This window comes from Xenopus tropicalis, chromosome 1 (assembly GCF_000004195.4).
Source record: "Xenopus tropicalis strain Nigerian chromosome 1, UCB_Xtro_10.0, whole genome shotgun sequence".
NCBI lineage: Eukaryota > Metazoa > Chordata > Amphibia > Anura > Pipidae > Xenopus > Xenopus tropicalis.
Genome location: NC_030677.2, coordinates 128,057,654 through 128,070,547, shown reverse-complemented (window position 1 = coordinate 128,070,547; position 12,894 = coordinate 128,057,654). Strand labels below are relative to the sequence as shown.

The 12,894-nt window shown below is 38.9% G+C and overlaps 1 protein-coding gene across 2 annotated transcripts in view; it reads left to right on the top strand.

Annotated features, from left to right (window-relative positions):
* vldlr (very low density lipoprotein receptor) overlaps positions 1-11,861 on the top strand; it is a 41,160-nt gene extending 29,299 nt beyond the window's left edge. Inside the window, exons 10-19 of one of the 2 annotated variants that reach the window (XM_002934177.5) lie at positions 382-553; positions 990-1,214; positions 1,847-1,965; positions 2,048-2,187; positions 3,129-3,270; positions 3,821-3,967; positions 5,021-5,089; positions 9,671-9,751; positions 10,593-10,762; positions 11,060-11,861. In XM_002934177.5, the coding sequence (XP_002934223.1) occupies positions 382-553; positions 990-1,214; positions 1,847-1,965; positions 2,048-2,187; positions 3,129-3,270; positions 3,821-3,967; positions 5,021-5,089; positions 9,671-9,751; positions 10,593-10,762; positions 11,060-11,095 (1,301 nt within the window). In that variant the 3' untranslated portion in view covers positions 11,096-11,861. The remainder of the gene's footprint in view (positions 1-381; positions 554-989; positions 1,215-1,846; positions 1,966-2,047; positions 2,188-3,128; positions 3,271-3,820; positions 3,968-5,020; positions 5,090-9,670; positions 9,752-10,592; positions 10,763-11,059) is intronic. The other variant, XM_004910790.4, reaches the window with a different exon arrangement.
* The last annotated feature ends 1,033 nt before the right edge of the window (positions 11,862-12,894 follow it).

Here is a 12,894-nt window from a genome sequence, read left to right as displayed (position 1 = left end):
TGTTTTATATTACAAAACTTTGGCACTAGGCTGATGGTGGTAGGCAATTGCAGCAACTGAGAAGCAGAACAGAATTTACCAGTCCTACACCAGCTTGAAATATGTTTGAAATATGAAAATGCTGAGTGCTTGCAATTCTGTTCCATCAGAGGTGCACTCCTAGGGGATCAAACTGTAAAGCATACATTGGGAATGCTGTAGGGAAATCTGAGGCAGTGTAACTGGCAAACTGCCTGAGTGGGATAGTTAATTTGTGTAAACTAGTTTTAAAATAGTCTTATTTCATGTTCCAGATGGTAAATGAGTCAATGCAGTGTATGGCTTTTTTTTTTTTTTTATTTGGAGAGAGGCACCTGGTGAATTTAATTTTTTTTCGCGCAGGAAGGGAGCCGTGTCTAATATTTACCAACCGCCGAGATATCCGGAAGGTGGGACTTGAAAGAAAAGAATACATCCAGTTGGTGGAGCAGTTAAGGAATACAGTAGCCCTGGATGCCGATATCAAAGAACAAAGCTTATTTTGGGCAGACACTATCCAGAAAGCTATATTCCGGTTTGTGATTTATTTGCAGTTTTCCAATTTATGCATTTTTTAAGTAGTGTATTATCCTTGCTCCACAATTAGGTCGCATTCTATCCCTTTCCCACCCACATATCCAGATGGTTTTAAGTTTTGCTTTTTGCATTTGGAATTTGAAAAGTGTAATACCACCACTCTTACTATTTGTATCTTCATTGCTCTGAAGGTGCACTGGCTCTTGTCTAAAATGGCAAATGAAAGATGGCCTGGCATTTTTAGTTTGAAAGGCCATGCCACAGTGCTATTCTGAAAATGGTATGGAGTGGTATCTGAACCTTTCTCCAATCTGTTCAGCAGGAGCAGAGTGGTTCTAAAATAAAATGTGTGCCTTATTACCCTTAGTAACTTTCCTGTGGCTTCTAACTAACCTAACCTTTATTCATATGAATTTTTTTTTTCTCCCCTCAAGCGCCCCATTTGACACCCGGGAAAAAGTAGGCACCCATATCAAGGTTGTGGAAGATGTGCACAGTCCATCAGCAATAGCAATTGACTGGATCTATAAAAACATATATTGGATGGATACTGGTTTAAAGACAATTTCAGTGTCTAATTTTGATGGCTCAAAAAGGAAAACCTTGTTCAATTCGGGGTTACAGGATCCAACCTCCATTGCTGTTGATCCGATTTCTGGGTAGGTTTTTATGCTTTTAACACAGAACGGAGAACTGTAGTGAAGGAAATGTGGGATTATTTTATTAAGTGTAACATTATTTGATTCAGTTCTCACCCATTAGGGACCTTTTCTGTGTTTTTTTTAACACATCGGGTCAGGTTATTTAGCTTGTGGCGCTTATCAATAGAGGAGGTTCTAGTGCAGCTTAGGAGAAGATCTGCCTCTGCAAATTGGGTGGGAGCTGGAAGAACTTATGCAGCATTTGCAGTATCAAGGCTCCCCATCCCAAGTAATACTCCCACCATTACATCAGCTAACCTGTTGGGAGAGATTCTGGGATTTGTGGAACGCAACCTTTGCCACCCCAGAAATTACGCTCTTCACCCATCCCCCAACAAGTAAAACTACAACATTTTAATTACATCATGGTCATGTAGAAATTGCTTGGCGTTTAGGTAAAGGCAAAGCATTAGCATGATTCCAAGCCCACAGTTGGCATACTGGTAAATGAATTAAATGGTAATTGATTCCAAAATTGTGCCCTAAAAGGACTTGTGGCTTTGTGAATGTATAATGAGTATTGCACACAGCTTCTAGCTTATATTGATATTTTGGTCTGAGGTTTTTTTACAATTTTTTTTTCCCCCAAGATTTATTTACTGGTCCGACTGGGGAGAGCCTGCCAAAATTGAAAAAGCTGGAATGAATGGTATAGACAGACAACAGTTTGTAACCGCAGACGTGCAACGACCTAGCGGCATTGCAATTGGTAGGATAAACTTTTCATAAGTTTGCCTGCTCCTGATTTAATCTGTGCAATCATAACTATGCTTGTTTTTCCCTCTTCATAGATGTGGTAAAAAGCCGTTTGTACTGGGTTGATTCCAAACTCCATACACTTTCTAGTGTGGACCTCAATGGTCTGGATCGCAGGGTCATTCTGAAGTCTCATGAGTTCCTTGCTCATCCTCTTGCACTTACTATATTTGAGGTATAAACACTTGAAATTTGTATGTTACTTAGTTTAGACTATCATAGTATCCAGCATTTGGGCACCGTGTGTTGGGGGAGGGACGTATAAGGATGCTATAACTTAAAGCTAGCAGGCAGTGTGCCTTGTAGCATTGAGGGCATGGCTATTACTTGAATACTGGATTGCACAGAAAACTTCTAAAACACTGGTTTCCAATCTGTAAGGCTTCCAGTGACAGGGAGGTCTGTCTGAAAGTCAGTTAGGCATTCTCAATCTTTGCCTAGATACACCTGAAATCCCAGCTTGAAGATCCATTGGGATGAGATTTAAAACTCGCTTGCTGTTCTAGATATTATGTGTGAATGATAAATAGCTTTGTTCCTGTATCTGTAATCTATGAGCTAATGGAGACCCAACCTTTGGACAGGTCCCAAAGGGAGCTTGAACTTGAAAGTTCAGCAACCACTATTTTAAAGTAATAGCCTATTACTGTGTAATAAGCACATCTTGGAAAGTTACATATAATGGCATAATATACCCTTAACCACACAAATCTTAAATTATAATTTAGCTATTAGGGTTATTGCAGGAAGTTTTAACTTTACTTTTGCCCTGTGGATGAGAACATGTTGGTCTTCAACTGTATTAATGCCACAAATATAACAAACATGGGATTGTACCTTATCTATCATTACCAATGAAATAGCACAAGAAAATTGTCACCATGTCCTTAGTCTACACTTCAGTTGGGTTTATAAAGTCCTTCCTCTTTCTATTTTTACACCATACTGTTTGTCATGTGGTGACAGCTAATATGTACCAAGTACAAGGTGTACTGAAGTTCAGAATAGTTAACAGTGTTTAAAAAAAAAAAAAAAAAAAATTTCATGCCATCCTGCTAATTGCATTTATTTTGTAGATATTTTACTCTTCTAATAGATTCATTACCTCCTTATTAGGATCGTGTCTATTGGATTGATGGTGAGAATGAAGCAATCTATGGGGCCAACAAATTTTCTGGCCAAGAACTGGAAACTTTAGTCAACAATTTAAATGAGGCCCAAGATGTTATAGTCTACCATGAACTTGTCCAGCCCCTAGGTATGTTAACTGGCATGCCTACTGCATTTTGCCAAAAGACCAAGAGGGTGACTTTACAAATTTTCAAAGTCAATGTTTTATTTATTTTTTTATATGTAATCACGTTTTTTCTTGAGAGCTAGCCTATTTAAGAAAAAATCAAATCTAACCCAGTCTGTTCATGCTTTGTTGCAGAAGCTTTTGAGATGGAAAGTCTTAAATGTTTTAATAAACTTGGGAAATGAAGTTGTTGGGCTGTTGCAGGCCTTCCAGTCTGGGACTAACAGCTCAACCAGAGCAGGTGCTCGGCAATGGGCACCTTCTAGTGTGATCTTCACTACCATAGCAGTACTGTATCTCTGGTGAGGCTTTTATTGCCCATTAGGATCTTTCTGTCATACATACATGGCAGTTTTAGTACTTGATGCTTATTGTGGAAACCTTTGTGGTTTTGAATGTGGGTTTTCCTATTTGGACAGGCCATGCAGTGATTTTAGTTCATGCTAGCTGCTTACTTTCAAATGCTTGAATTCAAGACAGTATATTTACACATAAATGCTTTAATCAACAGGTAGAAACTGGTGCAATGAACAGATAGAAAATGGCGGCTGTAAATATCTGTGTTTACCTGCTCCACAGATAAGTGATAATTCACCTAAGTATACTTGTGTTTGTCCTGATGGCTTTGAACTGAATGGAGGAAGGAGCTGCAGGCCAGGTATGGTGAATGGAGTGACAGCAGTATTTGTGAATAAGCACTTAACAGTACAAGTATGGGACCTTTTATCTGGGAAAACCCCAGGTCCTGAGCATTCTGGATAAGGGATCTTTCCATTATTTGGATCTTCATAACTTACGTCTGCTAAAATTCATTTAAACATGGCCTTTCCGTAATTCGGAACTTTCTGGATTATGGGTTTCTGGATAAGGGGTCTCATGCCTGTACAATGTTATCTATCTTGAACAGAGGGCCATAAATGTGAAACCATGGCTTCTTGTATTATCTATAGACCTGAAAAGTTGTATTTCAGTGGGGCAGACTTATTCAGTTTGTCTTGATTGGATTACAACATGTTGAAAATTAAAACAAAGGTCTGTTTTTGTAACTGCACTGGTGCAATCTAGCATCTATCTTAGTGCCCCAGGATCTTGGTGTTCAACCTAAAAATCAAGAATCAAAAGTACACAAAATCAGATGGTTCCTGTCCATTTTATGTGAACTATACTCTTTGCTTGGTTAGTTTGTATAAAGGGACTACATAACTTGAAGACTTGTTAGATCTCTCTTTAACGAAGGTGTATATAACATATCAGAATCCAGAATAAATCTGCATTAATATTGCGGTCCTCTTTGCCCTTCTGCAATACTGTATAAGTTGCCCCTTCTGACTATTTAATATGATTGTACCTTAATGTAAACCTTTCAATAAGTATTAATGAGCCTGGGTAAATGCAAAAGTGTTTTTAGGAAATGGGAATTTTTTCATTGGTAACAATTTACTATTTTTCAAACTGTGGTGTCCTGACACTTGCTTTCTAATGTGTTGAGTGTTTTCCATGTGTTCATTAAATGTTGACCTTGTATCATTGTCCCACAGAACCCACATTTTAAATGTATAAGATCAGAATTATATAATTTTGCTATGGAACAAAAATCATTTGAATGAATGGGGCTGTTTCACATCAATAGGCAGTCTCCCTCTGATTGGATGGCTCCTTTTTATGATGTTCGATCAACACTGCAAAACTTACCATTTTTATCTGTTTTAAGGTAGTAAAGCTACTATGGATCACACTGTCAAACCTACAGGAATATTGCCTAAAAAACCACTTCCAAGTGGTAAGTGCTAAACCGAAATCTATATTCAGAACTATTTTTGAGATGGTAAGCCAGTCTAGCCCCTTGTCACTGGGCATGTGGTATTATGTTATATTAGAGCATGAGTCCTGAAGGAGGACTGAACATTAAACATGCCTAATGTAAAAGATTTTTGTAAAATGTTGGTTCATGCCCTGTTCCATGAGAAGCAAAAACAATTATGGAGGCTGTTTATACTAGTCATTTCCTTTTAAATGACAATCCAATTCTCTGCCACTACCATTACTTTAGAGCTGATCTTTATACCACAGTTTGTCTTTCTCCATATGTTTCTTCTCAACACCATATTCTGTTTTGCTGTTAACATACCTAGGAAATGGAACATCCCATAAACCATCCACAAGAGCTGGTTCCTCAGCCAGGCAAAGAAATTGTAAACTTGCAAGAGAGTTATGAGTCTTATGACCTTGGTCACAGCTGGTGGTCATATCTTTTCCAGCCACATGACATGTCGGGCATTCTGTATGACACTTTCTATATGCAGTGCTATTTCCTTTATTAGTAACCACTGCATTGTGCACACAGTGTGAATCCGGTTGGTTCTAATTGTCCAAACTGCTGCTGTGTGTGCAAGAATATCACATGACTTGTTTGTGTGTAAATATACACAAATATAATATGTAAAACCATTCTGAGTGACAATCATGTATCGACCCCTGTCACAAAGTACTTGTTGCTGCCTTTTTTTTTAATTATTATTCACGGTCTGCTGCTTTTAGGGGTGTACAGGGTTCAATTAATTTTTTTTAAGAAAAGCTTCAGCTTTCTGACGTGCATTAACAATTTAAGTGCCAGAACATAGGCAGATTTTCATTAAGGCTTTGGGGGGGGCTAAGGCTCCCTAAACCAGTCGGATGCCTTAATTTAAACAAAAAAGGAGAAAAAAACCCTCCCAAGGTAGGAACTAGCAAAATAAGCCAGCAAAAGGAGCCATTATCTCCTGTTTGTTATTTCCTTTCTCATGTACATTCAAGCTCAGGTATCTTCTACCTACATGCGTCTGTACAGCTTAAGTCCCAGTACAGCTTTTTCTGATCTGATTGGCTAGAGGATGAACTTTAAACTTCCTTCCAGGTAATGCCTGTACGGCTGTACCTGGACTTAACCTTCAAGGGCATATCTAGCAGCATTAAAGACTATAGGCATAGATTTTACTGCAGAAGTGGTAAACTCAAACATGAGGGGGAAAAACACAATTATAAAAGATTATAGGGAATAATGGTGGAACATAGTATAGAAAATAGATGGAAAGAGGTCAGACAAAAAGGTTAAAGGGAAGAAAAAAAAAAATTGGGATTGGAGAGGCATAAGTGAGAGCATTTAGAAGAGCATAAGTAATTTGGAGATACAGGAAGGGTGATAAAATAAATTGTGGAATGATTGATACCTAGCCAGAAGCAGGGCTTTCATGGGGGAAGTTCAGTCGGGGGCAATGAGGAGGTGGGGGCCCCCAAGGGCTGCAAAGGGAACAAGACATTTGGGATTTGTCTAGATTGTAAGTAGTATTTGGGTGTAGGCTTGGTCGACCCCCAGCTCCTCCCCAGTGGGGCCAGATGACTGATGGACTTGTGTGGGTCCCCTGCCAACAAAATAGCATGGTTCCCCATGTTTTGTGACTACAGACTTGGCAAGAAGTGAGAGGCGAGTGGAAAAAAGAATTTTAAAAATACCTGGGGTATGAAGAAAAGTAAAAGATGCACAGAAATGATGAAAGAATGAAAAGAAAAAGGGAAAGTGAAGGAAAGCAGGAAAAAAATTGGAAAAATGTAGGGAATTAATAGAAAGGCAGATTATGCAGCAAAAATGTGCATAGGGTATTACATATTGTATGTGCTTCTATCATTTATTATTGTGGGCTAGTGATTTGGGCTACATTATTTTATTGATGTGGGGTTGAGTGGCAAGCCGTACTTTGCCTGCCAGTGCCCTTTTACTGCATATCATGTTCTTAGCGTGTCACACAATGCATATAATGTGCCTGCTCTGCTTCTGCGTGTTTTCTATAAAACTAAAGCTGAGCTTTGGGAGGTAATTATAGGGTTATTTTTACACCAGTGCAAAATTTGCTACATCTGACATGTAAGGGCAACCTTAGCCTCCCAAAACAAAATCACCCTCTGCCTATGTGCCAGAGCTTGTAAAATCTTTCTGACGGCTACACTAAGCTGCATTTCTATTAGCAACATGTCGTATGGCAAGATCAAAGGGTTAAATTAAATAGAAGTGATTTATAAAAATATTTGGCGTGGTTGTTGTTTGCTGTTACCTCCACTGCACTGACACTGTTTTACAGTAGGCAGCCACTGCCAGCCGCAAGTTTCTTACAATGCCATTTTAAAGGAGAACTAAAGCTTAAGTAAAGTAGAAAGCTAGAAATGTTGCACATTGTTTTGGGCTTCTGTATCAACCCAAGGCAACCACAGAGATCTGTGCCTCCATAGATGCCCTCAGTAGCGCCCCATCTTCTTTTCTGCTGATTCACTGCATATACTCTGTGGTGCTGTCAGTTACTGAGCTTAGGGACTGATGCACAAGATACTATATATACAATATATGGCAAATTAGAAATTCATTCACTTGCTCATTAAATGGTACCTCCAAAACCAGCAAAATTAACCTCAATCTAATCAGCCCTGTAGCGTCAGCTTCTATGACCAGTAAACCTAATTTTCTGCTTGATAATTTGAGACAACCCTTAAGCTTAGCTTCCCAACAGCTGCTAAGAGCACAGTGAGCATACAAGTGTCAGACACTTTCCATGATGGGGAGCTCCTGTGACAACTGTCAACACTGGATTACTGCTGCTATTGAGATGCTGAAACTTTAGGCTGAGTTTAGAATATAAAATATGGCATTTTTAACCATATTCATTTTTAGGGTTTAGTTCTGTCCTGTGATTAGCAGACCTTTAAAGAAGTATCTCAGAAATGTGCAAGGCATTGTGGGAAGATGAATCTTGGCTGTAGGGGAGCTAACTAGTGCAGTGTTTCATAACCAGCAGTACAGAAAACAGCAGAGAGACATACTGCTTTTACTACTGCAATTATATTTGCAAGCAAAAAAGTTGCTTAGAAAAAATGTCAAGCTTGCTAGGTGATAATTCCTTTGGCAGGGGGACAGGGTGAGACTGGGCAGGCAGGACACTAGAGGAAAAACTTTGTTGGCCTTGCCAGCCCAGGCCTGCTCCCCGCCAGGAACCTTGAGTTCTCAACCCCCATCCTTGTGGTCACAAAGAGGTAGAAGGTAGGCGGGGCATGGTGGCTGGCGGCAACTGAAGGAGTTTGTGACTTGGGTGGGGGGCCCTTAGGTTGCAGCCCCAGTGGCACTGTGCCGAGGCTAAGCAGTGAAGGAGAGAGCATCATTCCCTAAACTATGCAGTGGCACTCAACCGCAACCCCCCCCCCCATACTATTACAATATCCATGGCAGTGATTAGGCAGGGACAGTGACGGACTGGCCCACCAGGATACCAGGAAAACTCCCGGTGGGCCCAGGTGTCAGTTGCTTCCAACTATTTAGCCTAATTCATGGTCATTCCCTATTTCTGTATGGGAACAAGGAAGCTTGATGGATGGAAGAATAGTGTATAGTATGTAGAGAAAAGAGACTAGAAAGACTAAGGGAGGAGAGGAGAAATTAAAGTTTTGTGTGGGCCCATTGTCCAGGGTTTTCTGGTGGGCCCCTGCCATCTCAGTCCGACACTGGGCAGGGAAACTACTTTTAGGCTAGTAGCGCACTCTGCAGGTGTTTAAAAGGCTGATCCATTTTCTGCATGCACTGACTGGCATTGCATCCACCTGTCAGGGCAAATGGAGGTCACTGTGACACAAAAGCCACTGTCACTGGCCTTACATTGTAGGCAGCACTTTCTGCGCACTTGAGCTATATATAATAATTTATATTTTCAAAATATTGTGTAAACCATTGTCAGACTAAGTTGTAGAATTTCCATTGCTTCAGTATATTCCATATCCTGCATTTTCCCCTTGGCTTTATATCTAAAAACAAGATGACCATCTTAATGTGAATAAACTAAGTTTTTGATCTGCAACTGCATAGGTTTGCCATAGTGTCTCTTGTATGTCTGACTTGTGTCTCTAATATTTGCCAAGTTCATAACGGAGGCTTTTTACATATTAGAACTGTAGACTAAATGAAATAATGTAATCTGTTAACTGTTTTAGAGTATACATTTAATCACTAAAACTGAAAGCTGCTGGCCAATATATTAGCTGATCGAAAACTGCAGAACCATAAATTGACTCTTGAGAAGTGTCACTGGTACATACAGATTTTGTTTTTTAGTGTGAATGTTGCAAAGTCCGTGGCCTGTACTTGGTTACAACAGAATGCATCTGGGTCGCCGATTCTGTTGTAGTAGAGAATGTCTTAGCAGAATTCTCCTACAATATACATACTAACTTCCCTTAGCCATAAGAATATAATTTCATGACTGTGCAAATGTTGTGTAACCCTTGTTTGTGGGTTTCCAGTCCTGTACAGGTGTTTGATGCAGGGATTTTTTTGTTTTCTCATTTGTAGGTGATAATGACACTAATTCTATACATGAGGTAAATCTGTCTGCCAAAGGAACCTCTGCTGCATGGGCGATTCTTCCCCTCTGTAAGTACATTCTTCCAAGAATCCAACAGTTATTCTTCCTCACAGCAGTTTGTGATTAGAATTGAATGATTTTGCTGTTGAAGGTTTTCCCTAACCAAACGAATGCTCCATTTTAAACATTTATTGGCCTATTTAAGGCAGATATTAATTTCTTCTGCAAAATATGTGCATATCAATGAGATTTGAAACTTGACTGTATTGTGGGAGATGAATTCAAGTTAATGTCCAAAATTATGTATTATGCCAATTATTTTTATAACTTTTAGTATACTTTTGTATTTGGTAACAGTTTTGTAACCTAGTCTATATAGGCTTAAACTGGTAAATATTCAGTCATTTGCTCATGTCATGTCATGCTTGGCATCATGTGCATAGTTGTCAAATACCATCCTATTTAACTAATTGTCCTTATCTTAAAATATGGGGCTAGTAGGGTCAGCCTGAAGGGCTAATGAACAAGGGGATCTGATCAAATGTTGCTCTTTAAAGGGGGACTTGAACCAAAGTCTGCAGCAGCAATGATTGCAGGGGTTTTCAATGTCTTTGTCATAATGTCTAGCATAATATACTTTTGTGTTATATTAAGACATTTCAATATAGCTCTCTAAGCAGCAGTCTGAGATGAAATCATTTCTCCCCTTTGCTTTCTGTTGGGACTGTTCAATGCCATTTCTCAGTTGGGATCCATTAGAGAAAAATGTAAAACAATAGAGAATTAAGTCTTCCTTTAATATCCCTACCCTGTTTCAGCAAAAAGTGAACCTTTTACTGAATGGAAATTCAGTGATTTGTTTTTTAGTGCTCCATTGAATAACTTTCTGTATGTCATCTTGTTTCAAAGTGTTAATAGCAATGGCAGCCTCTGGGGGTTATCTGATGTGGCGCAACTGGCAACAGAAGAATATGAAAAGCATGAACTTTGATAATCCAGTGTACTTAAAGACAACAGAGGAGGACCTGGCAATAGATATCGGAAGGCATGGTGGGAATATAGGCCACACGTATCCAGCAGTAAGTTATTTTATTTTCTGAGGGATGTGCTATCAAAAAGTGAGTGTTGCAGACCCGTGGTTCAGTCATGTGTATAAACCCAAATCATTTTCTGTTAAGCTGCATTTTTTCTCTACTGGGGTCAGTGACTTAAAGGCTAGTTTGTGTTATGCTTTTATCTTCCTACTTTTTATTATGCAGATCCTGCGTGTCATTCACATCTGTCCCTTTAAACAAGTACACCTTTAGCTGAACATGTTTTAATTTAGACATTAATATTTTACAAACTTTTTTAACATTTTGTCTTTGCCCCCTCAGATCTCTGTTGTAAACACAGACGACGACCTGTCTTGAGTATGGTCATTCTTGATTGGCATTCACCATCCTCCTTTAGACTACACTGCTTCAACAGGGATTTTGTTGTATTCTGGATGGTAACCACACCAGTGGCTGAACAACCTGTCCACCTCCATCCATGAGAGAATGTGCACAGAAGAGTTGTGTGAAGATATGAATGGACACACTGCCTGCATTGGAGACCTCTTGTAAATATTTATCAACAATGTTCAGCCCTTGATATGGTTACCTCTAAACTATTCGCTCCCAATCCTTTTGTCTCTTCTCACCACTTATTTTTTTTTCTTTGTTTCTCCTTCCAGTATTAACACCCAGTCCTCCAATAGGTCAAGTACTGTATAAAGCACTTTCCATAAAAAGCCATATCCCAGAAATTGTGCTATATGTAGTAAGTTCACCTGTACATATGTGTATAGGCAGTTTGTACATATCCTTAGAAGAAACACAATCACAATTCTGAAGCACTTTGAAATATTTTCAATTGTAAATATGTTTCTGTAAACAGTTTTGGGTTTTTCATTTGTTATTTTTCCAATGGTTGGGGCAAATGGCAATAGACAAAGTTACAAACGGGTTATACATATCAAATTGCCAAATAATTTCTAAACTTAAATGAATTTTGTATGTGTGAATGCAACTGTAAATCTGTCTTGACTGGCCTTTTTTATAGAGGTATGCAGAGGGTTTACTCCCTATTAAAAAAACAAAAAAACAAAACACTGGAGAATCTTTTCAGAATTAAAATGAAATATGTATTTAAAAATTTGTCTCTGGTGTTTATTGTGTAACAGTTTGTGTGTTTATGGGATCTATTATCAGGAATGCGTGGGACCTGGGTTTTTTCATAATTTGGATTACCGTTTCTTAACGCTAGTACAAAAAATGTAATGGATTAAAAACCCTCCAATTTGGATTTATACCAGTGTTACCATCAAATATAATATTTGCTTTGCTTTAAAATAAAATCGCACGTGTAAAATGAGAATTGTTTAAATAGGATGCTTTGAAACATAGGAGTTTCCAGATAATAGATCCCATATTTGTATTTATGGGTTGAGACCATAGTAGTCAGGAAAAGGATGGTATGTTATTTAATCTGAAATTGGCATTGTAGGTTTTAAATAGTGTTGACATTTTATGTCATCGCCATGGTGCATGTTGCAAGATTTTCTCCTTTGTTACTTATACCTTCTCCTTGAGTACCTTAGAACCTACAGCACTGACTATCCTGCAAGCATTTATAGATTCTAGGTTTGGGTTGCCGTTTTGTGTTACTGTTTTCATTAAAGTTTTAAAGAAATCTGAGTAATAAAGTCCAGGTGGTAAAGAAATGGCAGTGTTTTGGGTAATGGTTCTAGAGTGCCTTGCATAAGGTGCTAGAAACCTTGACCCAACACTCAGTACAGTCATTCTAGAACCAGCCATTCCTTGGTGGATTTTCTGGAATGTTTAGGGTCATTGTCAGTTTTCAAAGGGTCCACTCATTGAGCTTCAGACTTCTAACTGTCTCAAATAATCCTCAAGTACCCTCTGGTACAGTGTTCCCCAACCAGTGGCTCATGTTGCTCCCCAAACCCTTGGATGTTGCTCCCGGTGGCCTCAAAGCAGGTGCTTCTTTTTAATTTTCTGGTAAGGAGGCAAGTTTTGGTTGCATACAAATTCAGTGTAATGCCAAACAGCCTTCTGTAGGCTGCCAGTCCACATAATTATAGCTCTTATTGGCACCCCCAGAAACCTTTTTCCATTTAATTATGGCTCACAGGTATAAAAGGTTTGGGATCCCTGCTATAGTACAA